Source organism: Dryas octopetala, chromosome 9 (assembly GCF_963921425.1).
Source record: "Dryas octopetala chromosome 9, drDryOcto1.1, whole genome shotgun sequence".
NCBI lineage: Eukaryota > Viridiplantae > Streptophyta > Magnoliopsida > Rosales > Rosaceae > Dryas > Dryas octopetala.
Genome location: NC_141374.1, coordinates 10,091,339 through 10,114,572, shown reverse-complemented (window position 1 = coordinate 10,114,572; position 23,234 = coordinate 10,091,339). Strand labels below are relative to the sequence as shown.

Below are 23,234 nucleotides of genomic sequence, written 5' to 3'. Positions count from 1 at the left end.
GGAGTTGTCATGTCCCGGCATGACAAACCCCTCTCAACTCAAGTCAGCTGTCGTCAACATCAAAAAATCATCACTGAGATGTAAATAAACAAATCAGGTTGAAACTTCTGAGTAGTCCATCTCTTTGGCTCTTTGGCACCTGAGAGTGTGTGTGTGTGTGTCTACAATGCAACAGTTTGTAAATCAGAACCCGGTCAAAAACACATGGAAATTGCTAGCAGCCGAGGTGCGTCGATGATCTTGGCCGTTGATTGGAGTGAACTTCACTATTCAATGGCTCACAGTCAACTGTATCCGTTTATTGGAGTGAACCTCACCATCCAATGGCAGACGACTGCAGCTACCCAAAACGGCAAAACACATCTTTGTCAGTTGTACTTGCATATAATATTTTATGAATCTGTCCACTTCGAATCGTCCCAAATCTGCGGGTGTTTTTGTCTTCAACAAGAAGCTTCATGCAAAAAGATAAAACAATGGTAAGGTCAAAACTGATGGGAACTTTATATGAAAGCCAGCAAATGCCACAGAATTTCCCAGAAATTGTGTTTAAATCCAAACGTAGTCCCCAAGTCACTTGTTCATTGCCACCTTGACTTATGTTCTGGAAATATTGGCTTGTTCAATCCCACAGCCGATAAAGTTGATTTAAAGATTCATCAACCCTGACAGTGACCCATTACTTCAGTCTTAAGATTAACCAAAATTGTATAGTTATTAAGATATTAATTAAATATGTTAAGTTAATGATCACATTGACTTAAGTTAGCCTGACCCACAGTTCAATTTTGTACTGTCTTGATTGGTTTGGAGTTGCCCAAATTGCACATAATTGTGAAATTGGTGAATTTAGACTTGGATTGTCTTTTAGGTGGGTTCTAAGGGAACCCATTTAAAGGAGGCTTCATCCTCATCTTTTCTGAGCAAGAAACCCAGAAAAATTGTAGTTAATATATGCTTGGAAGTTTCCATCACTTAACAATATGGTTAAATTAGAGTATACAAATAATATACTCTATCAAACTTTTCCAGGAAAACCACATTTACCAAATTGATTGACCCAAACAGTTCTATAAATTGCATATAGTACTTCAAGGAGATCTCAAAATTAAACTATCACCACCCGCACCTGTTTGTATATATACCTGGGCATGAGGATAGTTGGAGTACCAAGCCCTGTTTTTGTATTGCTGTTCCTAGCTGTTATTCTTGTCCTGAACTCTTTGTTACAATCAATTTCCAGACAAGGCAATCTTCAATTCTCATCCAATCCTCTGTTTGTGTTTTCACTGTTTAACATCATAATCTTTGCCATCATTGTTGGAGATCATAGGCCACCTTCGGAGGAAGTTGATAGCATTTTTCCTTTCCTATATCATCCATATGAACCAGCAGAAAATGCAGCTGTTGATGTTGAGGTTACAAAGAATACGGATGGTTATGACAATGGTAGAGAGGATGTTGATGATGCCAATGATGAAAGTGAAGATGAAGATTATGATTCTGATTCTGATGGTTACCTTGAAGATGATGACGATAATGGTAGCGATGATGAGATTGGTTGGGATGACATGGATGATTATGATAATAGTTTGGAGAAAAGAATTGAAGACTTCATTGATAAGGTTAACAAAGCATGGAGGGAAGAGAGGTTAATGGATAGTCTCTGCAATCACTTTCAATTTAGTTACTTGTGAAGTATTACAACCTTGCTATTCTTCTTTGCAGTTGAACATAGATTACCCTCAATTTTTCTCCACAACATAGATGAAATTTGAAGAACAAATTAGCTCTTACAAATAAAAATCACCAAAATTGTAGTTTTCTCTCTCTACTTCTCTCATTTCGCCATGTATGTAGCAAAATACAAGAAAGTAATAGATAAACTTTTATCATTTTGTCCCCCTTGAATTCCTCTTCTCTCGAGTGAAATATACAACGTGAAACTTAAAATTTTATTATCTTCAATACTGTTAACTGTTTTCTAAATTGCTCTTTACCTTATAATGCCCTTTTTGGTTGAGAATCTTTGCAAATGATACTGCAGGAAATTTAGTTCCATCTGTATGATATAATAGTGATCTGGTTTTGCTAATCACAAATACGGTCACAGGCCCTCATTAGATAGTCAATGAAAAAGGAGAGCAAAGACAACCAATGAACAAAAAACCCTAATAGGCTATATGGCACACCACCGACTTAATTATCGGACTCTGCCATGATACGAATCAAATCCCTAGATAGATCAATGTGCTGTGTAAGTATAAATGATATAGCACCTTGTTTTGAGAAAATAATACTTTCCAAAAGCCTTTATGTGTGGCCTCCTTCAAAAGATCAAAAGAAACAATTTTCTATGCAACAATTCTGACTAAAGAAAATTACACAAGCATAAAAGAGAAGAACTTCAGAAACATATTGAATCCTATAGCTGCCATCACACAATTTGGCCAGTAAGCAACATTTGTACTAACCAAGACCTGTTCCTGCATCCTTGCGAGGTGCATCAGCCTTAATACGAGGCGGCCTAACTACACGATCGATGAGCCCATATTCAAGAGCTTCCATTGCATTAAAGCGCTTCATCCGACTTAAGTCTTTGTTAATCTGCATGTACGCATTTCAGAATGATCATTCATACTATCTTGATAAGTTGCTACCATCTCAAGGAAACAATAAGATAAATAAAAATTTGCAATACAGTTTGAAAGGTCAATGAAGATTCACATAGGCCTCAAAAATTTTGAACACAAGATTCACATTGGTATCTTTTGTTTAGGTCATATCTAAACTTGGTCAATGAACTTTAAAATAATCAGATCAAAGAAAAAAGAGAATTTCATAATAAGAGACAATAAGTAATAATGCTTAATGTTGCAAATCGCAATAGCTCAAGTTTGTTTGCAGCCCTTACTGAAACAAATTAGTAAAAATTCTTAATGAGGTAATTAAACCAATTAACCCAAACGCGATTATAGGTTTTTACTTGTCAAACTAGCTAACCTTTTCAACTGGCTGGCCTGTTTTCTCAGCCAATTCAGTAAAAAGGTAATCTCTGATTCTGAGAAGTTCATTTGCTTCATTCTGTATGTCATCGGCCTGCCACAAAATTTTTAAATATTCATCAACACTGCAAGGAACAAAATTCTACAAACTTGAAAGGTATCTATGTGGCAGCTTTTTATGGCATGACAGCAATACCTGACCACGAGCAGCCCCGGCAGGAGACTGTAGCGCAATTCTTGATAGTGGCATTGCAAATCGATTACCCTAAGCAAAACAGAAAATTACAAAAGAGGTTGAATTTTAGAGTTCAGCTATCTTATAAATAGATGAAAACAATTTTTTTAAGTCACATAGAACATGAAGATAAATCCATCAATTCATTAATGCACAAGGATTCCTAAACAGCATGTCTGAAAGGAAAAGTTCAGATAGCATTGAAACTGAGAGAGGAAAGGCCACCGTCAGCCATTTTCTTAAAAAATTTGTCAAACTCGTCACTTCATATCTAATTCCCCCATTTATTTGTACCCCCCCTCCCATGAGCATTATTATTAAGGATCTTATCAACCTACGTCCAGAAAGGAAAAGAACTATTACCTTTTCTCCAGCTGCAAGAAGAAAGGCTGCTAAATTATAGGCATAGCCCACACAGTGGGTGCCAACAGGACTCTTTAAGCTCTGCATAGTATCATAGATAGCCATGCTCGGAGTAAGCTGCAAATGGTGCAAGTTTTAGATACATGGCACATGGAACTAGAATATATATACAAAAAAAAAAAAAAAAAAGTAAAACAATTTCATCATGAAAATCTGATAGCTCACATCTCCACCAGGACCATTGATGTACATATAAAGCATTTTGGAAGAATCAATAGTGTCAAGGTACAGCATTGTTGCCAGAATTTGATTGCTAAACTCTTCATCTATATTTTGCCCAATGAAGATAACACGTTCTCGGTACTACATTCCCAGAAAACAGAAGATTTCTTAGAGAAACACAACATAATGAAGTCCCAGTAAAAACTCAATAAGGAAGTTGAAATCCACACAGAATTCCTGGCGTAGATGTTATTTAATCTACTTTTTTTAATCAACCTATCAAGATAAGTTCAAGGAAGATTTTGGAATTATCAATAGAAAACATAGATTAAATCCATACCATTATTTCATATATTTGGACAAAAAAAAAAATCAACAGCGATATAAAGGGAAATATGGTTCAAATAATCCACTTGAGTAGGCTGCAAGCCTCGTCAGCGGTGATAGATGAAACAAAAGGTGTCTCATAGTTATGCTAATAACTCGTAACTATAAGAGCACGTGCAATGGTGATCAATTGGCATCTATTGACAATTTGAAACAAAAATGATTTGCAATGGGGTGTCAAATGGCAATAGATGAATTGAAATGGCAAATGATAGGTCAAAAATTTGACTTGCCAAATGCCAATTGATTTAGAATTGCACCACAAAAGTGGAGGGACTCACCATGGGAAAAAGTGAAAGGAGGAGAGAGATTGTGTCATGTGGCTTGGTGTATCAATGTTTTTTTTTTGCCACGAATTATGGTTTTATTATATGAATTAATGTATCAATGTTTTATTATATGAATTATGGTTTTTTATTAAAAGGGTTAATATTTTATAGTTTAAAATCTAAAATAGGGAAATTTAAATTTGGGTATTAATTTAGATTATTGAAAAATATTAAATATTGGGCTCATTTTAAAGATCTCATTGAGATCATTTTGGTATAATTTTCAAAATAAATAAATTTATAAATTTTAATTTGTAAGAGAATATACGAAAAATATTAAAAAATATATAGCTATTGAATTGTGCTATTGATTTGAACCATTGCAACAAAACAGACTTGTCTCAAGTCAATAATTAAAAAAGGAGGTCAATAGGCTTGTATTAAATTGCCTATTGACCTTAACCATTGCACATGCTCTAACCTTCTAGGTCAATAAACTGCTTGTTCATTTGATATGGAAATAACTGTAATGACTTACCAGAGCATTCCACAAATCAACCCATTGCCAAGTTCCCTCACCAGGAGTTCTATAGGGCACCTTTGGTGTCCCTATAGGCATCATTCCAACTTGTGCTCGTGATGGTCTATGGTTTTGTGTCCTGAAAAGTGCAAATAAAGAGATGCATCATCCATGCTTTAACAAACTGGTTTAGCAATTTAAACAATTCTCAGAGAAAAAAGTTAGCTTGCAAACTTGTAACTTATTCTTTTGTGTTTCAAAAAAACCAAAACTAATTGAGCATATTTATTTTCTTGAAAAATGGTAGACTAAAGTGTTAGTCAAAGAACAATACCTACTGCAGAAGTAATCAAAAGGAATCACAATAATGAGCTTCCCCATTAACGGGGAATTGAATTGATGATAGAACTTGTCAAGAGATATGTTAACCTGACAACAGAACTGGGCACACTAACCAAGTAATGAAAACAAGTTACACTCCTAAAATATGAATTTTAGCTTTCCATCTCTAAGGCGGGCAGTTAGAGTAAATGACAGCAAATAACAACAGTATACATGCATCTACTTAATTCAGAAAAAAAAAAAAAAAAAAGGGATATCTAAAATGTGCAAAATGTAGCTTTAACACCACATATACATGCACATTGGCTATACACACATTTGGAAGGCCTCATAGCTAAAACATCATAGATTGCATGTCAAGAAACAAGAAACACATAAAACAGTCAATTACAACTTTATGACACAGACCTACATGCAAGCATCATTTTTAAACATGTGATTGTAGGCTATAATCACCCACATCTTTTTGGTCAAATCACCACATCTTTGCAATCACTCAGCGATAGTCAATAAACATTTTATTGATGAAACAAAGAAAACATGTTTAACATGCACAATCTTTGAGTGTCTTGTTATGAACTTATGACTTAAGACTCCTATATGTTAGACAACAAGAGATAAACAAACCAACCTCATTGTTGCTGCATAGCCCAATATTCAAAAAGAGAATAAACAAGGAACTCATTCAAACATCACAATGGAGTTTAAAGAATCAGAATTCTCTAAGCTCCACTAAGATAATTAAATCCCTGCTGATGCTCTTAACTGAGCACCACCCATATATATAATACACGCTAATTTTTGCACCCAACCATCAAATTGCAGAAGGATAAAGCAAATGTATACAAGCGCATAATTTTGTTACCTGGGTTGAAGGCTCTTATTAACTTTGCTGTAGAACTCAACCGTCAAGTTGGGATTTTTAGCTCCAAAAGTACCTAATTTTTGTTAAAAGAAAAGCAAATTAAAAAATGATTACATCATGGAAAAGAAGACCAAAATTAGCTTATATCAAGGAATGGGGCAAGAGGATACCTAAATTTTGAAGCTTCAATCCTGAATAATGCTTTGTTGCACAACTGTCGAACACAGATTATTGATTATAATGAAAAAAAGAAAAATCTCTTTTTTTTTTTTTTTTATTAAAAACAATGAACAAAAAAAAAGACACCAAAACCCATGTGAGAGAGAGAACCTGGGAGGAGGGTGAGAGAGTCTAGCTCGGGGCTGAAGGCTTGGAGTAGAAGTGGTTGTGTGAAAAGAGACAGCCATTTTCACAAACAGCGAGAGAGAGAGTTGGGATTTTGGGATAGAGAATGAAGAGACCGAAGAGGAAGGATCAGATAGACCCGGCACTATTGTAGCTTATGTTTGTAAACTGATCTAAACTGTCATTTGATGGAAGATCCGACCCGGTAAAGAAGTTCCTATTTGAAAAGGGCATGTTCGGATGTTCCATACTTCCGTTTACATTTTGTCTAATTGTTGAACAAATTCATTAAAGCTATTAAAAAAAATACATTACTATTGGCTAATTTGGCTTAATTCAATTGGGAATTGGGATTTTCTTAATAAAAAGAGTACAAAATCCATATAGTAAAATATAAAATTCATGTATTCAAGCCTGTGATTGTCTTAGAAGAGACTCACAGCCAACAGTGTTCTCTAAAACCAATCCATTTGTCAATATATTAATTATTAAGGTTCAAGCTTTTGTAATTCAAGTTTTTTTTTTTGTAAAATATGATGTGACGTGTTGGGAATCCTTATTTTTGTGTGTTTTTACCTTTTGTAAGCATGGCTTGTAGATGTTCATGTGCAAAGTCTATACGTATGGGAGATTCATGCTCATCAGAAAACCAAAAAGTAACGGCAGCAAGTGATTGAGTTCAGTAATTCTTCATATAAAATTATTGACTCCAGAGATATATAGTAATATGGAGAAAACAAAAATGTTTCAAGCACCTACAGAACCATAAGCGCCCCTTGTTTCAAAGAGAAGATATTTCAAAATCCAACTCCTGAATACACATTTCCTCACTTGTCCATCAATTTAAATCCCTTTTGAGGGGACAATTTAAATACCCCAAATGAGCACGTCTGTGTAGGTTATTCTTAGGTGCCTCAGGCTTTGCTTCCCCTACTATTTATAGATGCCACATGTGATACGGCTGAACCAGAACAAGCAATTGCTAAAGAGAGACACTTGTGCTTTGCTACCCAACCATTTTAGATGCCACATATGGCTGAATCAGAACCAGCAATTGCTAAAGGCACCCATCATTGATATGGGTATTGCTAAGCAGAAGCAATTGCTAAAGACAACATAATCAGATAATCAACACAAATTCAAAATGTTCCATGCCCACTTAAGAATAACACCAAAACATGCTCACTTCAAGGACATTTAATAGCATTATGCAGCACAAATACACTTCAATTTGTTCCAGCCACTAGGTAATAGCTTACTCATATAGGGAGCTGTAATTTAAGTACGGTTCACAAAGAAATGAAAGACAGTTTTCGACAGATTGACAAAGAAACCAAGATACAATGCACACATTTGGTCTCTAAAAGATTCAAGTAGGCTTCTCATAAGAATTCTGGTCTCTAAATTCTGCAATTGCACATCTTATCATCTCAGCCGCATAATGCTGCACAAAAAGGTGAGTACTATCCAAGACATGTATTATGAATTTCTGCGATGCTGGCAGCATATTATTGTAATTGATGATGAATTGCGCCATAGGTATGTCACTGCACAAGAGAAACACAAATGTTTTCAGAGACAAAGAAGAGATCTTGGCAAGGAGAAGAAGTAACTCAAACTACATTTTTAGTATGAACCCAACTGCTGGATTAACAGGCAATGAAAACCTTATAGTAAGAAACTAGAACTCCATGCAAGCCACAACCTAACTGGATAAATCAAAAGCTATTTGTGGATTGCTATTTATATCATAGAATGTACACAAACCAGAAGCTTTAAAACCAAACCCTCACTTTCAACTCAAAAGCAGCATTATAGTGATGACCATACCCCTCTCTCCCCATTGGAACTACCAACAGAAAAACGGTGCAAACTAACTCCAAAGGAAAAAACATCAACTGTCAACCCATGACGACAATTTTAAGCAATGCAAAATGCTAAACTTCTCATAATTTCATTATTACGTACATTGAAATAGTTTTCTAGAACGAGGAACCAGAAGCTAATGTCCTCGAAAACCATCCTTGATTTCGTAAAATTAAGAGCACAAACACAAGAAATAACTGGTACAAGTAACTTACCAAGAAATGAATAGTCCTTTAGTGGCGTTTACCATAATTTATCAGCAACCTCAAAATTCTAAACTGCAGCAACAACAACAACAACAAAAAACAAGAGATGAGAGCAGCATAATTCGATTATAATTATCTTAAATCTTGAAATAGGAGAGAGAGAGAGAGAGAGAGAGAGAGAGAGCAGCATATCAGCCCAATACACCGCATTCAACAACTCGCCACATCTAAAAACCAAAAGAAACGCAAAAAAGCGCGAAACCCATAAATCCATTCAGTAGAAGAACCAAACCCAATTACACACCCAAAGAAAAAGAGCGATTCAAAGCTCTTTCAGGTAATCCCAAAGTCCCAAAAACCATAAAACCAACAAAATTAATTAGAAATTATTTAAATTGCCAAAACAGGTGATAGTAGAGACGAAAAGCATATCATAGCGAAGCAACGTTGCATTAAAAAACAAAAAAGATCAAATTTTGAAGTTCAAGATATTAACATTACCTTTCAGAGGCCGTTGGAGCTTTCGTCTTTCCCAGGGGTTTCGGTTGGTCGTCTCAGAGTGTATCAGTGTAATGTACTAATGTGGCACTTTTATTGGGGCGTCTTCCCGTAAAATGGACCGGGCCGGGTCAGGGTCAGGCAAACTTTTATTAGTAAGATCTTTTTTATTTTTTTATTTAAAAGAGGGGGCATTTGAATTTTTTTTTTTTTTTTCACTTTTTATAGAGTTAATTATAGGCATAAATTCAATTTAGACACATAACTATATATGCTATTTCAACGGGGTCCACGAATTTTCAAATATTTCAAATATACACCTGATTTATTATGTAAATTGAAAAGTGAAATTCCGTCCATCAATTTATTGAGAGATCAGTTAAATCTCAGCTTGGCTTTTGCTAATGGGAATTAATTGGCGACGTGGCACCAACTCAGCATACATTTCCCGCCAAATGAGCAACACATGTTCACTTGACACAGGCCCACACACTCATCACCTCATTCCCGCTTGTCGAACGCTCTCCTGACCATTTAGTCTCCAAAAAACATCACGTTTTCCCCCAAATTCGAATATAAATCTCTCACTTGTGTTCAACGAGCGAGAAAGATATGATGAGTTTATGGACCCGTGTCAGGGGTTAGGTAGACCTGTGTCGCTTATTTGGCGGGAAATGAGCGACACGGGTCCACCTAACCCCTGACACGGGCTCACAAACTCTCACTATCTCTATTATTATTAAATTGTGGGCCTATGTAGCTCATTTGGCGGGAAATGCTTGCTGAGATAGCGCCATGTCGTCAAGTAATCCCGGTCAGTAAAAGCCAAGCTGTCATTTAACTTATCTCTCAACGAATCAATAGACAGAAATTCATTTTTCAATTTAAATAATAGATCAGGTGTATATTTGAAATATTTTAAAGTTCATGGACTCCGTTGAAATAGCTTGTATAGTTATGTGTCTAAATTGAATTTATGCCTTAATTATACTTACACTACATGAGGTTTATCGTTTTTTCACATATACCCCATGAGGTTTTAATAATTACAAATACCTCTTGAGTTTCAAAACTATTGCATATAACTCCCTATATGAGATGAAAAATGATAAGAAATTATGCAAAAAAGCATGCTAAGGGGTAAAATGGTCTAATAAGATTACTTAAGGTGTAAGGTCCAACCTCAATACAAATTTTTTTATTTTTTTTATTTTTTTTTTCTTTTGAAGAAGGTTATATGCAATAGTTTTGAAACTTCAAGGGGTGTATGTATAATTTTTGAAACTTCATGGGGTATATGTGAAAAGACGATAAACCTCAGGGAGTGTAAGTGTAATTAACTCTTTTTTATAACAAGAAAGATTTGACCAAGAAACCTCTCTAACATTGTTAAAAAAAAATAGCACTAGTTTCGAGAGTGCAAATAACACTTGCGATAAATACATAGTTGCATAGTTGTAGGTGTGGAAGTATGTTATTTTTTAAAAGGCTTTTTATGGTAAATAGTCTATCAACTTTGACCGAAATATGAATTTGGTCCTTAAAGTGCATTCACTCAATATAATCCTCTATATTTACTATCGTACATCAATGTTACCTTTCCATTCAATTCATTTTGAATATCTGTAAAAAATGGTCACGTACATTAAATGAAACCTTTTTTCATTGGTCAAAATGTCTTAACACACCTTCTCTGAATGTGTTAAGACTCGGGTTGATGATTTTTTTTACTTTTATCTTTTTTAATCTCTTTAGTATTTTTCAAGGGTAAACTTAAAATTAAAGAGTGACAAAAAATTTGTAGGGTTTTTTTGGATAGTTATGAGACATGTGAAAACCCTTTTTCCCATAAAAAAAGGTCACATGTACTGCATATGATAATTTTTTACGGAAATTCAAACTGAATATAACGAAAAAATAACATTAATTTGCAGTAGTAAAGATGAAAAACCACATTAAGTGAAAATGCAATTTAAGGACCAAATTGATATTTGGGTGAAAATTGAGAGACTATTTGATAAAAAGCCTTTTTAATATACAACTTATATAACATCCTCAAATTAGGTTTTATATGTTGTCTAATGATGTAGTGCATACAATGCACCATATAAGCCAGAAAAAAGAAGTTAGGATAAGTAGCATTTTCCTTTCTAAATAGTCCAAACTATAATCTTAACTAATTGCAACATTGATAATTGTTTGTTTTAAAAAGTGAATGTGATCTTCATAATAAATTTAGAAAGTGACTCTGGCTATGCGGTAGATTTGAAAATTTACATCATGAAATTATGGAGGAAATTAGGAACCCAAATAGAAACCAACTTTCCTATCAAACACCTATTGGTAAGCAGTAAAGCTCGGCTAAGATAAATCAAGGCACCAGCTTGAATACACTCAGTTTAAGCATAAGTGGAAATACCAAACTATATTTGAGACAGCTAAATGCCTGAATTAATAAATTATCCCACAAATTTAGATTGCTTGAACCTGCCAACCTAAGAAAACACAACCCTAAATCCCTCAAACTACAGCTACAACAAAAGAGTCGTAAAAAAATGTCACAGGAACTATACTATCCCACAATCATACAACCTTCGATCGAACTCCCACAATTTCATCAGTTGTAAAGGAACAAATGTTGAAAAGGAGCAGTAATTTAGTGGCAATCACCCCAGTAAACACTCTGTTGAGGCAGCAATTGTCCCCATTACTCATGGTCTTCCAATGCAGTTAGAATCATCCTACAACAAATATGCGAGTAAAAGATTGTAACTATGGAGTACTGAACATGCAGAAAAAGAATATTTCAAAGAAGACATGCAACTTTCTTAGCCATAATACCAGAATATCGAGAGAAAGAGGAGGCAAACAAGATAGAAGAGTTTGAAGAGTCGTTGCTTCTTTTCTTTGTGGAGCATATTGAATATCTCAGTAACATCTACCAGGTGCTGCTTTCTCATATACCTAATCGAAAGAAAAGAGAAGCAGACACTTAGATCATAAAACTTAACAGATAGCGCATTCAGTATCTCACAACACCAAGACATGATTACTGCACTAAACCATAAATTCGTCTAGAAATTATGGCAATATCATTATATTATGATGGCACTAGGATTTAAGTCAATCAGCTTGTGTGAAACCTACACCATTTCCATATACATCCAAAAATCAGTGATAGTGTCTGAAGCCTTGGAGCAGTGTTCTAATACTTATCTGAACAAAATATTATACATTAATAATGTAGCACAGATTATACGTTTAAAAAATTTTAAATTTATCATAGAGCTCTTCATCTCTCCTTCCCCCGACCCCACTTAACTCTATAATCTGAGTATTTATGTTGTCCATCTCAAGAATCATTTCCCTCTTTCTTTGATTTCTTCTCTACTCTTATCTTTGCAGATTTCTTGATTTTGATAATCCTAGCTTGGCTTAGTACCCATTATTACCCACCTCATCATTTTTTCCTTCTTTTTCTTCAAAGTTCAAAGTAATCATAATGGAATGCATCAATATTATATGGATGCAAGAGAACTTACAGTTTCACATTATAATAGAGGTATGGACCACACAACAGTGACATAAACCAATGCCTAGTTAGAAGAAAGAAGACACATAAAACTCCTTCTGTGATATACTCGGGCAAAATCACTCTGTTTATCCGAGTTGAAGAGTCATAAGGGTTGATATAATCAAACTCTAGATCCGCAAGACACATCAGCTGCACCAATTTTAGAAGTGTTAAATTTCCTTTTTCATATCCCTTAAAAAGTAAGAGTGTAGCAATAACATTGTTCCAACTCAGATGCTATAGCATTATACACGATCAATCATATCAAGGTAGTTCACAAAACATGTTCCCTATCATATATAGTTACATCTATGTCCTAACATAATCTTAACACCAGCCATTTCCACATTAAAACAGTTACTATTGGTGTCATGAGCATTACCATCACCCAATAAAAGATTATTTCGTGCTTACGAAGCTCAACAAGCTACCTTGCAATTTAGCACATAGCAGCAAGGGGGTGGCCAATCCAAGTCTAACAAAACTGAAGAAAAATGAAGGCAACACAAGAAAATCCTAAATTAATGATACCAAGGTAAAAGGTAACAACCACAAACTCCAGGTTCCACATTTCACATAAGGAATATGAAATTCAATCAAAGATGTCTCTATTATTTTTTTAACAGAAAATAGAAACTTTTTCTGCTAAAACAAATTTCTTTTGACAAATAGTTCTACTATTCGGTAGATGTCAGGAAATTCTTCCAATAAAACTCCTTCTTGATGATACATTGGTCTATGATAACACAGGGGTTGGAAAACAACTCCAATCTTTTTCTTGAGAAAACATCTAAGTAAATGTCCATGCATCTAGGAAAACTCCATTCCGACAAACATAAGAAAGCAAAAGAAACTAGGAGACAAGCCAACTGAACCCTTTTATGAAAGAAGTAAGCAACCCAACAAAAACATAATACTCCTAAGCATCTAGAATATAAGTAGCTGTATGCCTGCAAGAGAGAGTTTGAAGCCTATAGAAGGAACAAATGCATTCATATCATATCAAGTTAAGCAATCTAGTTAAGCGATAAGCCATAGTAATCCACGGTTGAGCTTTAAATTTGCAGAGAAACCAATATGCTATATCACAAAAAAAAACACACACACATATACAACTTACTCCAAGGGGAAAACCCAAAAAAAAAAAAATACATGACGATGCAGATAAAATTAAGCTATTTCAAATCAAGAAAAAATAACGCCCAATAATCATAGACAGAGAGGTAAGAGCCATACTTTCACACTATGTTTTCTATCAATATTTGCCAGTAAAGTACCTAATTTCTTCATTTTTCTATCACCAACATAAAAATTATAGTAAAAAAAACCCATAGAGAGACCCTCGAAGCTAAAAGTACCATTTGGGTGAGCAAGAAGTAATTTTTTTTTTTTTTTTTAGGAACAAAATTGAAATTGAGAATGAGCTGATAATAATTTGAAATAAAATTGAAAGGGGTTTTAGGGATTGACCTGGAAAACAACAAGGGCAAGTAAGGCGATGAGGAAGAAGAAGGAAACAAGCCAAACGTAGAGATCCCCCATATGCTCTTCCTCCTCTTCCTCTTATTCCAAACTCTCTCTCTCTCTCTCTCCGATGTTAAGTGCGCACGACAGCAGCCCCGGTGTGAGATGTGCTAACAGAGGCGCCTGGTGCGCAATTGGCGCGGCTGGGCAGCTGGGTCTCTTTAGCTCTTTTGCTGCGGCTACACGGCAAGGATCGGAAAAGCAGAGCTTTTTTTTTTTTTTTTTTGGGGTCTTCTTGGATAATCGGAGAGAATCGAGGACGGTAAGTCAAGTCAGCTAACGCGGTGCGCCGAGAATGAGTGATTGCGGTATTTTTACCTTTGTTTTATAAACCCAACCGCGATAATCTCCACTTGTCCCACATGTTTGGTTTTTAATTATGGACCATGGATGTGAGGGCGGGCTTCTCCCTAGTTTCCTTTTGTAGCAAAAATATACAAATGTTCCTAAATCTAAATGTGTCTAATTCATCTCATTGAGATGCCTTGGATCCAATCTCAATTCTTGACAAACTCTTATTTAACCCTAGCTTCATTCAATCCTAAGTTCCTAAATGTTCATTGTCTTTAAGCATAATAATCTAATTTGTTGGTAACTCGCATGCATAACCCCCACCTTGAGCATTAGTTGGTCCTTAAACCTACATGTTGAACTTAATTAGGATTTGCTTGAATCTTATTTCACCTAGCAATGACTCTAGGGATTATCTCTGAGCTACTTCATTTATGTGGTAATTCAGTTGCGTTATTAATTATGTATTTTTTTAACGTCAAATAATGATCATATGTCATATGTTCCAAATTTTCAGTTCAACTATCGACTCTAATCAATATCATTTGTCAAAGACCCACATCTTTCGATCACCTTTATTCATATATTTTGATCACCTTCATATTTGCATTGATTTTGTTCCTAATGTATCTACGTAGAGTGAATTTTATTACAAAAGATCTCAACATGTGTATTTTGGAAAAAGATTCTTATTTTATATACAACTGTCAACTACATTGCATGGTAACACATAATTCATCAACTAATAATGTACACCTACTTTCTCCATGAAATCTCTTGCAACAAATATGAAAATTAAGAACGGTACGTCAAGGGAGGTGTACTGGTCAAAAACCTTTTGACTTCTAGAAGTTGGTACACTTATGAGAGTTGAGACAGTTCCAACATAGTTCATGTAGAAGTATGGTGTGCATACACCTTGTGACTTTGTGAGTGTCTCCTGTGGCCTTCTTTATTAGAGCAGAAAATGAGGTGGATACCTCCATGTAACAACCCCTCAATTAAATATGAACAGCACAATTAATCAACTATTCATGAAAAATTCTGGCATTGAACCCACATCGTTAATGTTAATAATCATTTAGTTTAATGAATGACATCTAATTTCTCATTTGTTGAAAGGAGATTATGAATTCAAATTTTATGGACGACAGTTAATTAGTAAAAAAACTCACATCCTTAATCTCTCATTTTATAAAGAAAGACTATTATATTATAGAAAACAGGCACAATTTCACATTAATTTAGAACAATACTTGGGTCACTCCTTAGGGATACCTCAAGGTCACCTCATCCCCCCAAATTTTAATTTCGGTAATGTCGGCGCATAATCGGAACCGTTCATTTTTTAGATAACATATTAAAGATTATATCTGCAAAAAGTAAAATCAATCGGAAATCGTTTGATTATATAACTGTTGTCAATTAAATAGAAAAAATCAACGGTTTAGTAAAAAAATCACTATTTAATTGAAAACCATCTATTTTTTCTATTTAATTAACAACAGTTATATAATCAAACGATTTCCGATTGATTTTACTTTTTGCAGAGATTATCTTTAATATGTTATCTAAAAAATGAACGGTTCCGATTATGCACTGACATTGTCGAAATCAGAATTTTGGGAGGTGAAGTGACCTTGATACCTTGGGGAGTGACCCAAGTATTGTTCATTAATTTATATGATAAGAAGGCTACAGCAAGAAATCCATTAACTTTGTCAAAGGAAATAGAGAATCGGTTGCCTTCTTTGCTTCTTCTGAGCAAGAAGGATTGACAGAGAGGGCATGATCAGCTGGCTTTGAGCACATGAAGAAATTCCGAGACCCCAACTTTATCAACTTCTTATCTGCCTTCAAACCTGCACACAATTAATCAATGTAATACATTTGTTGAGCCCAATTTATATACTTGTACTGACTAATGATTCGTAATGATCGAGTACTTACACTCCAAGCTGAACTGCGAGTAGTGAAGCTCAAAACGGTGCGGATCAGTCTCCGTCACCAAAGGCCTTCTCTTCTCCCTCACGTAAATCTCCACGGCCGCCTTTATCAAATCACCGACCGTGTTCTCCGGCGACATCACCACCTGCACAGGCCCCAAGCTCCGCTCTATCGTCACGTTCAGAAGCAGCTTCGTCAATATCCTGCGGGACGGATCCGGCGCAGGAAAAAGCTTCCCGGGGACGGAGATGAGGCCGCCGGGCCGGCGGACGAGGTTGGTGTGCCTCTCCGGCGGGAAGGTACGAAGCGCCCTCAGCGTCGACGTCGCCGGAGGAAAGTCGGTTAGCCGGTAAAGCTGCGATCGCTGAATCATAGTTGGAGGTTGGGGAAGCGCAGGAATGCAATGCAGGTGTTTGTTGAATTGTTTGTGTGAGGCTGTGAGGGTTAGGGTTTTGTTAATGCGTTGCAGAGTTGAGCTGCTGGCTTCTGCTGAGTTCGAGTGTTTCGACAGATGTGGATGGATTCAGAGAGTTACGTCCAAAGTTTTGGATTTGGAACAGTTAAAAAGAAGAGAGCCGCGAAGCTTCCAAGAAGTAACGGATTTTGAAAAGGGCCCTGGACTTTGAAGTTATTTACAAGGGTTAGGCTATTTCATGCCGCTACAAATGATTGAGAAGCAAATGGCTGAATGGATAATACAAGAAAAAATGACTACTTGGGTCTATATAGTTTGATTGTTTTTTCAATTAGGTCCCTACAGGCTACAGTTTTAGCTTTGAAAAAAGGCTTATTAACACTATTGCCCCCTGTAAGATACACTTTTTTTCACTTTGCCCCCTGAAACTTAAATCCTCTCAGTTTGCCACCTGAACTTCACAAAGTTGTTACAAAAGACCCTATGCCGTTAACTCTGTCAATTTTTCCGTTAAAATAGCTGACATGGCACCTATATGGCATGAGTGAGACCCTTTTTTAGTTATGTAAGATCCATGTAGACAAGCAAAATTATAAAAAATTGACATGGATCTTATTATTTTTAGTTTAAAAATTATTTTTTTTGTCCACATGGATTTTACATAACTAAAAAAGAGTCTCACTCATGCCATATAGGTGTCACGTCAGCTATTTTAACGGAAAAATTGACAGAGTTAACGGCATAGGGTCTTTTGTAACAACTTTGTGAAGTTCAGGTGGCAAACTGAGAGGATTTAAGTTTCAGGGGGCAAAGTGAAAAAAAGTGTATCTTACAGGGGGCAATGGTGTAAATAAGCCTTGAAAAAATTAAAGTTAGTCTTTCTAACATTTATTATTTAGAATAAAATTATATAACTTTTTTTTTTAAATAAAGCTCTTATTTTTTCTAAATAAATCTTTTTGACCATTGTTTTGTCAAAATAAATATGATATTATTTTTTTATTTTTTGAAGGTATAAGGTATGTATTCACCTCATACTTTCCTAAGGTATAAAATGAGATTTATGGAGGTTGAATGTTAGGTAAATCATTGCTTGAGGAAGAAGTAAAATGCACTACTGAATACTAGAAAATGGCTGTCGAGCACTCGACACCTGATATGTGTGTAAAAAAATAGAAACTAATAAACCAATATTATGTAACATAAAATAATTATAATATTATTGAATTTTAGTTAGAATTTTAAAAGCCCTAAAACTTTAATCAGTTCTTTGTAATTTAGTTTCAAATTTAATGGCGCAGTGATAATTGTTTTTGGTCAAATTGCTTTTGTGGTCCTACAGTTTGGGTTTAGGTATGTCTAAAGTTTTTATAATTTCAATAGTTTCAATTTTATCTCCAATAGTTTTTTAACAATTACAATTTAAGAACATGTAATGCGGACACGTGGAAGTAAATAAAGTTACATCACTTAAAATGTCTAAAATACCTCCACTCATGCTTGTCATATATTATATACATCAAATAAATATGTGTGTTTGAATTACGTTCATTTAGAAATTACATAGATAAAATTAAAACTAGTAAAATGTGGATGAAATTAGAGGGGCCACAAATAGAATTGAGTGTTGAGGCTGAATAAGAAGGTGAGTTGCCAAACTAGTGCTGAGTTGTCGTACGTGAAGGGACTCAAGAAAAATACGTTGTTGTCATTGTTTTAAGGGACGTGTCCATATATGGATGCCATTTTGTTGGCTTCATATCTTGGTTTTCGTATTGCATTGGAATTTTTTTTTTTTTTTTTTTGGCCAAGGTATTGCATTGGATTTTAGATTGCCTACCTTCACACCTAAAGCATATCTACATTCATTTCACAGATTTAGCCGAGCATGGGATTTGCATATGCAAAGTAGGAGCCAAACATTGCCGAGTACTATTGTCCTAAAATTTCTCCAAGTGTTAGAATCTTGTAATATGTCCACAGTCCACTCCTTTTCTCATGCAAACTTTATTCGATTTTCTTTATGAATAAAGCTTAATTATACCAACAACTTGCTAACTTTATTCTGAGTTTCATTGGATAGTTTTATTTGAGTTCGTGAACTTTACTTTTAAATTCTTAAATTTACAAACTTTTTCACCTTACTCACTTCAGTCCGCTCCACTAAAATTTTCCAATTTTTGTCATAATGTGCACGTAAAAAGTACATAAACCTTAAACAATGAAAATTCACAGCAACTAAAAATTCAAAGATAATTTCAATAATAAAAAAATTCAAAGATAATTAAATTTCATCAATGCCATTTGAACTTTGGTTCCTAACTTTAATTTAATCATAAACTCGAAAATTCAAAGACAAATTCCATTATTAATGCCATTTGAACTTGATGGGCTTATGGTTGACAGAATGCATGAATTTGTTATATAGTCACAACAAGTCAAGAATAAGATACAGACATGAACAAAAAGTTGTCCTCGAAAGCACTACCACGAAATTTACCCCTTTCTTTCGGCACCACGTGTAGAACAGTAGAGGTAGTAGAACATCATCCCAATCTAAAGATTATTTTACTAGTTATGTCCATAATTTTTGCTTCTCTTGGTTGACTGACGTCTCTTTTTTGTTGTGTAAATTGTTGAGTGGTGTGGCTTGATATAAGTCGTGAGAATAGATGGAGTTAATCTTACTTGGAAAAAATGACTCAATAATCACAACAGAAAATGTCCATTGGACTTGCTTCCCACTTGAAAAGTGAATAAATGTCAACCGAAAGTTATATGAAATTTTGAGTTCCCTTGGGGACACCCTCTTCGATATATAAGCAAATATGAACAATTGGTATTTACATTTACAATACACATGATCTTGCAATAGGTCATCTTTACAGCATTTGGCAAATCAAATTCAGAAAGGCACAAGTAAGTTGATAATTCATGTTTATAGATGTGGGTCCTGTGGACATCCACATCTACAGGCTCTCTCTAGAGTAACATGAATAATATTTGTGTTACTCCTAAGTCTCCAACAATTGTTCTTTGTACATCTTCTCATCGCATGCAGACTATGACTCTCCAAAGTCTATGCGTTCTTCTTACGACTTTACTAAGTTTACGAGCGATAAAATTTGGGAGTAAGAACACAGGGCGTGGAGCTGGTGGAGGAGAGTTTGCTCTCACAGGTACGACATCAGAGCCGAAAGAAGTCGTTCCTCCATTGTTGCTGCTGTGATTACTACTGTTTTTCCGAAGATAGAAGCTTCTGCTACCAACATCCCCAATTAATTCTGATTTATCCAAACCTATTCAAGCATAATGGTGATCAACACAAATTGTAATCCTAGCTAGAAAAGAACGAAATCAAACACTGCTCAGTAAACTCCTTATTATAAGTAAGCTAGCACGGTGTCTTTTGCCTTGTGGTCAAGTAAGTGGTGATTACTATGAATTATTGAACAATACATTTTCACCAGATAAAATTCTCTGATAAAGCAATCCAAGATTATTGACCAAAACCATATTTAAAAATAAAAAAAACCCCAATAAAGGACATTGTTGTCCTATTGCCCATGTGCCACATTTCTTGTAAGTTTGGCTTTCAATATTATACAGTTCTCAATGAAAAAGAGGAAATTGTTGGGCTTTTGGCATATTCTGTTTTAGGGAGAAGTGTATATGTTTAGCACATTTTAAGGGACATGTTCTTTTGGTCACCAAAAAGAAACTCCAAGAACAAGGTCACCAAATTTGAACAGAAAAAAAGTTTTAGAATGATCACTTACTTTGAAGGCTGAAGTAGGATTGGTGTAATTCAAATGACAATGCCTCATCCTTATCAAGCTTAGGAGTGCGCCCTTCTTTGCTATACTTGTCTACAACAAGCTTTATAGTCTCTTCCACAGTGGATCCCAATTTCACCATGGCTCTGACTGGTCCTGGACTCCCTTCAACTGACACATTCAAAACCACCTTTGCATCTTTCTTGTACCCCTGCATTGCAAACTCTTGCACATCTCAGCTCCTTAATACAAGCCATTCAATTTGAAGTACCCAGTAACCCAGAAGGCATGGTCAAGTCATAACACAAACCTGTCGTGCCTAAAGTTTTTGAATAGGATAGAATAGAATTCATTTTAGTTTGATGCCTAAATACAAGCATGTGAATGATTTTCAACTTTCAAGCATCAAAGTTCTCAACAGGAAATGAAAATCATTAAAAGGTCCATTACTCCTAAAAAATGTGGGCTCCCTAACAACAAGCCAAAGTTTGCCAATGCCTGTATTATTATTGGTTATGCATTAATTTGAAGAAAAAAAAAATTCTAAAATTTAGTGAAATAGACAATAAATATCATCCAGTTTATAACCATTTCTTTTTCTTTTTCTCTTTTTCTCTTTTTCTGCTGCTGGTGTCCAGTAGGAGAATTTAATTGACACACGTCACACACCCAATATTTTAAATCAAAAACCCAATATTAAAAAACAAAATGGCACCAAACAATCCTCCTACCTACAATTCAACCCCAAAACAAAACCAAACAGAAATAAACCAAAATCCCAGGCCAAATAAATAAATAAATAACCAAAAAAAAAAAACTTTGACAGTACCTCGTGATTCTTGGGAGAGAAGGCCGTCATCATCAGCGAAGGAGACGAAGCGAAGACGTCCATACAAGTCTGAGGCCTAAAGAGAACACCCTCCTCCTCCGGCGCCGACCTCAATCCCCGAAAGGAAAGACTACCCTCGTCGTCGCCGATTTCGCTACCGCCGGACCTGAGCACAGGCTCCGACGAGCATCGCTTGAGAATCTTGATGGGCTTGGACTGAGAATGGTGGTGGTGGTGCTGCTGCTGCTGCCTGGACGATCGCCGAGCTTGTGAGGTCTTCCGGTGCGGCGAGGGCGATGAAGGGTTCGGCGGCCGGATCCTCCGGCCACATCCGGCCACCTGAGATCGCCGCCGGAGACCCCTCTCTGACATATAAATGAATCGCAGTTTGAGATTAACAGAGAAAATACAAAGTATGAAGCTTTGTATTTATTTAGTTGAAGAAGAAAGAGAAAGGAAGTTGGTGACTTGGTGGTTTGGTTTGCTTCAGAAATGGTCAAATGGGTGCTCTGCACAGTCTTAATAACTGCTGCTTTTTTTTTTTTCTTTCTTTGATTTTTTTTTTTTTTGAAGTTAACGTCAGTACTTTTGATTGGTCGCTTTTATGAGTATGAGGGCAAAATGTCCAGAATGTCCTTTGGGTGCTGCCTGCTGTCTCCTCTCAATTGGGGTGGGATTTAAGGAAGGGATGAGGGATGAGGGATGAGGGATGGGGTGTTTTTCTTCTTTTTGGTCGGTGAAGGGGTGGGTGTGTTGAAAACTCGAAGCACGAGGAATGGTGGTTCTGCTCTCGAAAGGTCTTCTTTTCAATTAAATTACTGCAGCTATTAAGGTCAAACTAATATTTTGCGTCTCGAGTTTAACAACGTGGGCTTGTAGACTTTGTAGTTAAGCAAAATATTAAAATGTCGAGATGTCAATAATAATGATCTCAATAATAAAATGTCGAGATGTTGCTCTAAAGCCTCTAATGGCTTAATTGTACACATGTGCCAGCAATATCAATATATTCCATCAATTTAATCACAATCCGTACTAATGATATGGTGTTGATCCAAGAAAATTAATACATGAATCTTAATGAAAATTTATCTTAATTAAAAGGATTAAAATTTTAATTAATACTATAATTGACATGAAAAGTCTATATTATTGAGGCACTCTAACACTCTCCTTTGCACATACTAAAATTTAGGTATAAATTCAATTTAGACACATAACTATATATGCTATTTCAATGGAATCCACGAACTTTCAAATATTTCAAATATACACCTGATTTATTATGTAAATTGAAAAATGAAATTTCGTCCATCAATTTATTAAGAGATCAGTTAAATGTCAGCTTCACTTTTGCTAACGGGGATTAATTGGCGACGTGGCACTAACTCAGCATACATTTCCCGCCAAATAAGCAACACATGTCCACTTGACACGGGCCCACACACCCATCACCTCTTTCTCGCTCGTCGAACGCTCTCCTGACCATTTAGTCTCCAAAAAATATCACGTTTTCCTCCAAATTCGAATATAAATCTCTCACTTGTGTTCAACGAGCGAGAAAGAGATGATGAGTTTGTGGAACCATGTCAGGGGTTAGGTGGACCTATATCGCTCATTTGGCGGGAAATGAGCGACACGGGTCCACCTAACCTTTGACACGGGCCCACAAACTTTCTATCTCTCTATTATTATTAAATTGTGAGCCCGTGTCGCTCATTTGGCGGAAAATGTTTGCTGAGATAGCGTCACGTC

The 23,234-nt window shown here is 35.6% G+C and overlaps 6 protein-coding genes across 9 annotated transcripts; 1 reads left to right on the top strand and 5 right to left on the bottom strand.

The window, feature by feature from the left end:
• The first annotated feature begins 1,127 nt into the window (after positions 1-1,127).
• On the top strand, positions 1,128-1,881 carry LOC147273887 (uncharacterized). The gene has a single exon (XM_086228559.1). It carries the CDS (start codon positions 1,152-1,154, stop codon positions 1,695-1,697), a length of 546 nt encoding a protein of 181 aa, XP_086084685.1. The 5' UTR covers positions 1,128-1,151; the 3' UTR covers positions 1,698-1,881.
• A 338-nt stretch (positions 1,882-2,219) lies between these two features.
• CLP2 (CLP protease proteolytic subunit 2) lies at positions 2,220-6,698 on the bottom strand. 2 transcript variants are annotated; one of them, XM_086256636.1, is made up of 9 exons: positions 6,539-6,697; positions 6,379-6,422; positions 6,209-6,281; positions 5,020-5,140; positions 3,829-3,966; positions 3,604-3,720; positions 3,202-3,270; positions 3,004-3,099; positions 2,220-2,607 (listed from the first exon to the last, which is right to left on the bottom strand). In XM_086256636.1, the coding sequence occupies exons 1-9, from the start codon at positions 6,613-6,615 to the stop codon at positions 2,470-2,472; spliced, it is 873 nt and encodes a 290-aa protein (XP_086112762.1). In that variant the 5' UTR covers positions 6,616-6,697; the 3' UTR covers positions 2,220-2,469. The 2 variants fall into 2 exon arrangements, with proteins under 2 accessions (XP_086112762.1, XP_086112763.1); XM_086256637.1 differs by lacking the exon at positions 3,829-3,966 and having other exon boundaries at positions 6,539-6,698.
• A 1,021-nt stretch (positions 6,699-7,719) lies between these two features.
• On the bottom strand, positions 7,720-9,210 carry LOC147273885 (Nucleotide excision repair, TFIIH, subunit TTDA). The gene is made up of 3 exons (XM_086227999.1): positions 9,127-9,210; positions 8,635-8,697; positions 7,720-8,100 (listed from the first exon to the last, which is right to left on the bottom strand). The coding sequence occupies exons 2-3, from the start codon at positions 8,667-8,669 to the stop codon at positions 7,923-7,925; spliced, it is 213 nt and encodes a 70-aa protein (XP_086084125.1). The 5' UTR covers positions 8,670-8,697; positions 9,127-9,210; the 3' UTR covers positions 7,720-7,922.
• A 2,275-nt stretch (positions 9,211-11,485) lies between these two features.
• LOC147273884 (Cornichon family protein) lies at positions 11,486-14,548 on the bottom strand. Its single transcript, XM_086256694.1, has 4 exons — positions 14,168-14,548; positions 12,666-12,847; positions 11,965-12,087; positions 11,486-11,864 (listed from the first exon to the last, which is right to left on the bottom strand). The coding sequence occupies exons 1-4, from the start codon at positions 14,237-14,239 to the stop codon at positions 11,831-11,833; spliced, it is 411 nt and encodes a 136-aa protein (XP_086112820.1). The 5' UTR covers positions 14,240-14,548; the 3' UTR covers positions 11,486-11,830.
• A 1,559-nt stretch (positions 14,549-16,107) lies between these two features.
• Positions 16,108-17,116, bottom strand: LOC147273883 (uncharacterized). Its single transcript, XM_086228054.1, has 2 exons — positions 16,463-17,116; positions 16,108-16,374 (listed from the first exon to the last, which is right to left on the bottom strand). The coding sequence occupies exons 1-2, from the start codon at positions 16,830-16,832 to the stop codon at positions 16,208-16,210; spliced, it is 537 nt and encodes a 178-aa protein (XP_086084180.1). The 5' UTR covers positions 16,833-17,116; the 3' UTR covers positions 16,108-16,207.
• A 2,514-nt stretch (positions 17,117-19,630) lies between these two features.
• LOC147273882 (PPR containing protein) lies at positions 19,631-22,033 on the bottom strand. 3 transcript variants are annotated; one of them, XM_086227553.1, is made up of 3 exons: positions 21,480-21,980; positions 20,654-20,873; positions 19,631-20,173 (listed from the first exon to the last, which is right to left on the bottom strand). In XM_086227553.1, the coding sequence occupies exons 1-3, from the start codon at positions 21,849-21,851 to the stop codon at positions 19,923-19,925; spliced, it is 843 nt and encodes a 280-aa protein (XP_086083679.1). In that variant the 5' UTR covers positions 21,852-21,980; the 3' UTR covers positions 19,631-19,922. The 3 variants fall into 3 exon arrangements, with proteins under 3 accessions (XP_086083679.1, XP_086083680.1, XP_086083681.1); XM_086227554.1 differs by having other exon boundaries at positions 19,634-20,173; positions 20,654-20,861; XM_086227555.1 differs by having other exon boundaries at positions 19,993-20,133; positions 21,480-22,033.
• Between the last annotated feature and the right edge of the window lie 1,201 nt (positions 22,034-23,234).

Coding starts and splice junctions, on each gene's coding strand:
- LOC147273887 (XM_086228559.1), top strand. CDS start 1,152: ATGAGGATAGTTGGAGTACCAAGCCCTGTTTTTGTATTGCTGTTCCTA.
- CLP2 (XM_086256636.1), bottom strand. CDS start 6,615: ATGGCTGTCTCTTTTCACACAACCACTTCTACTCCAAGCCTTCAGCCC. Junction 3,271..3,603: donor TTCTTGCAGCTGGAGAAAAG/GTAATAGTTCTT, acceptor TGTTTTGCTTAG/GGTAATCGATTTGCAATGCC. Junction 2,608..3,003: donor CAGGCCAGCCAGTTGAAAAG/GTTAGCTAGTTT, acceptor GCGTACATGCAG/ATTAACAAAGACTTAAGTCG.
- LOC147273885 (XM_086227999.1), bottom strand. CDS start 8,669: ATGGTAAACGCCACTAAAGGACTATTCATTTCTTG. Junction 8,101..8,634: donor AAAGGACTATTCATTTCTTG/GTAAGTTACTTG, acceptor TCTCTTGTGCAG/TGACATACCTATGGCGCAAT.
- LOC147273884 (XM_086256694.1), bottom strand. CDS start 14,239: ATGGGGGATCTCTACGTTTGGCTTGTTTCCTTCTTCTTCCTCATCGCC. Junction 12,848..14,167: donor TTGCCCTTGTTGTTTTCCAG/GTCAATCCCTAA, acceptor AAATTGGTGCAG/CTGATGTGTCTTGCGGATCT. Junction 12,088..12,665: donor CTCTATTATAATGTGAAACT/GTAAGTTCTCTT, acceptor TCTTTCGATTAG/GTATATGAGAAAGCAGCACC.
- LOC147273883 (XM_086228054.1), bottom strand. CDS start 16,832: ATGATTCAGCGATCGCAGCTTTACCGGCTAACCGACTTTCCTCCGGCG. Junction 16,375..16,462: donor CTCGCAGTTCAGCTTGGAGT/GTAAGTACTCGA, acceptor AATTGTGTGCAG/GTTTGAAGGCAGATAAGAAG.
- LOC147273882 (XM_086227553.1), bottom strand. CDS start 21,851: ATGTCAGAGAGGGGTCTCCGGCGGCGATCTCAGGTGGCCGGATGTGGC. Junction 20,874..21,479: donor TCTCTCCCAAGAATCACGAG/GTACTGTCAAAG, acceptor GATGTGCAAGAG/TTTGCAATGCAGGGGTACAA. Junction 20,174..20,653: donor ATCCTACTTCAGCCTTCAAA/GTAAGTGATCAT, acceptor ATGCTTGAATAG/GTTTGGATAAATCAGAATTA.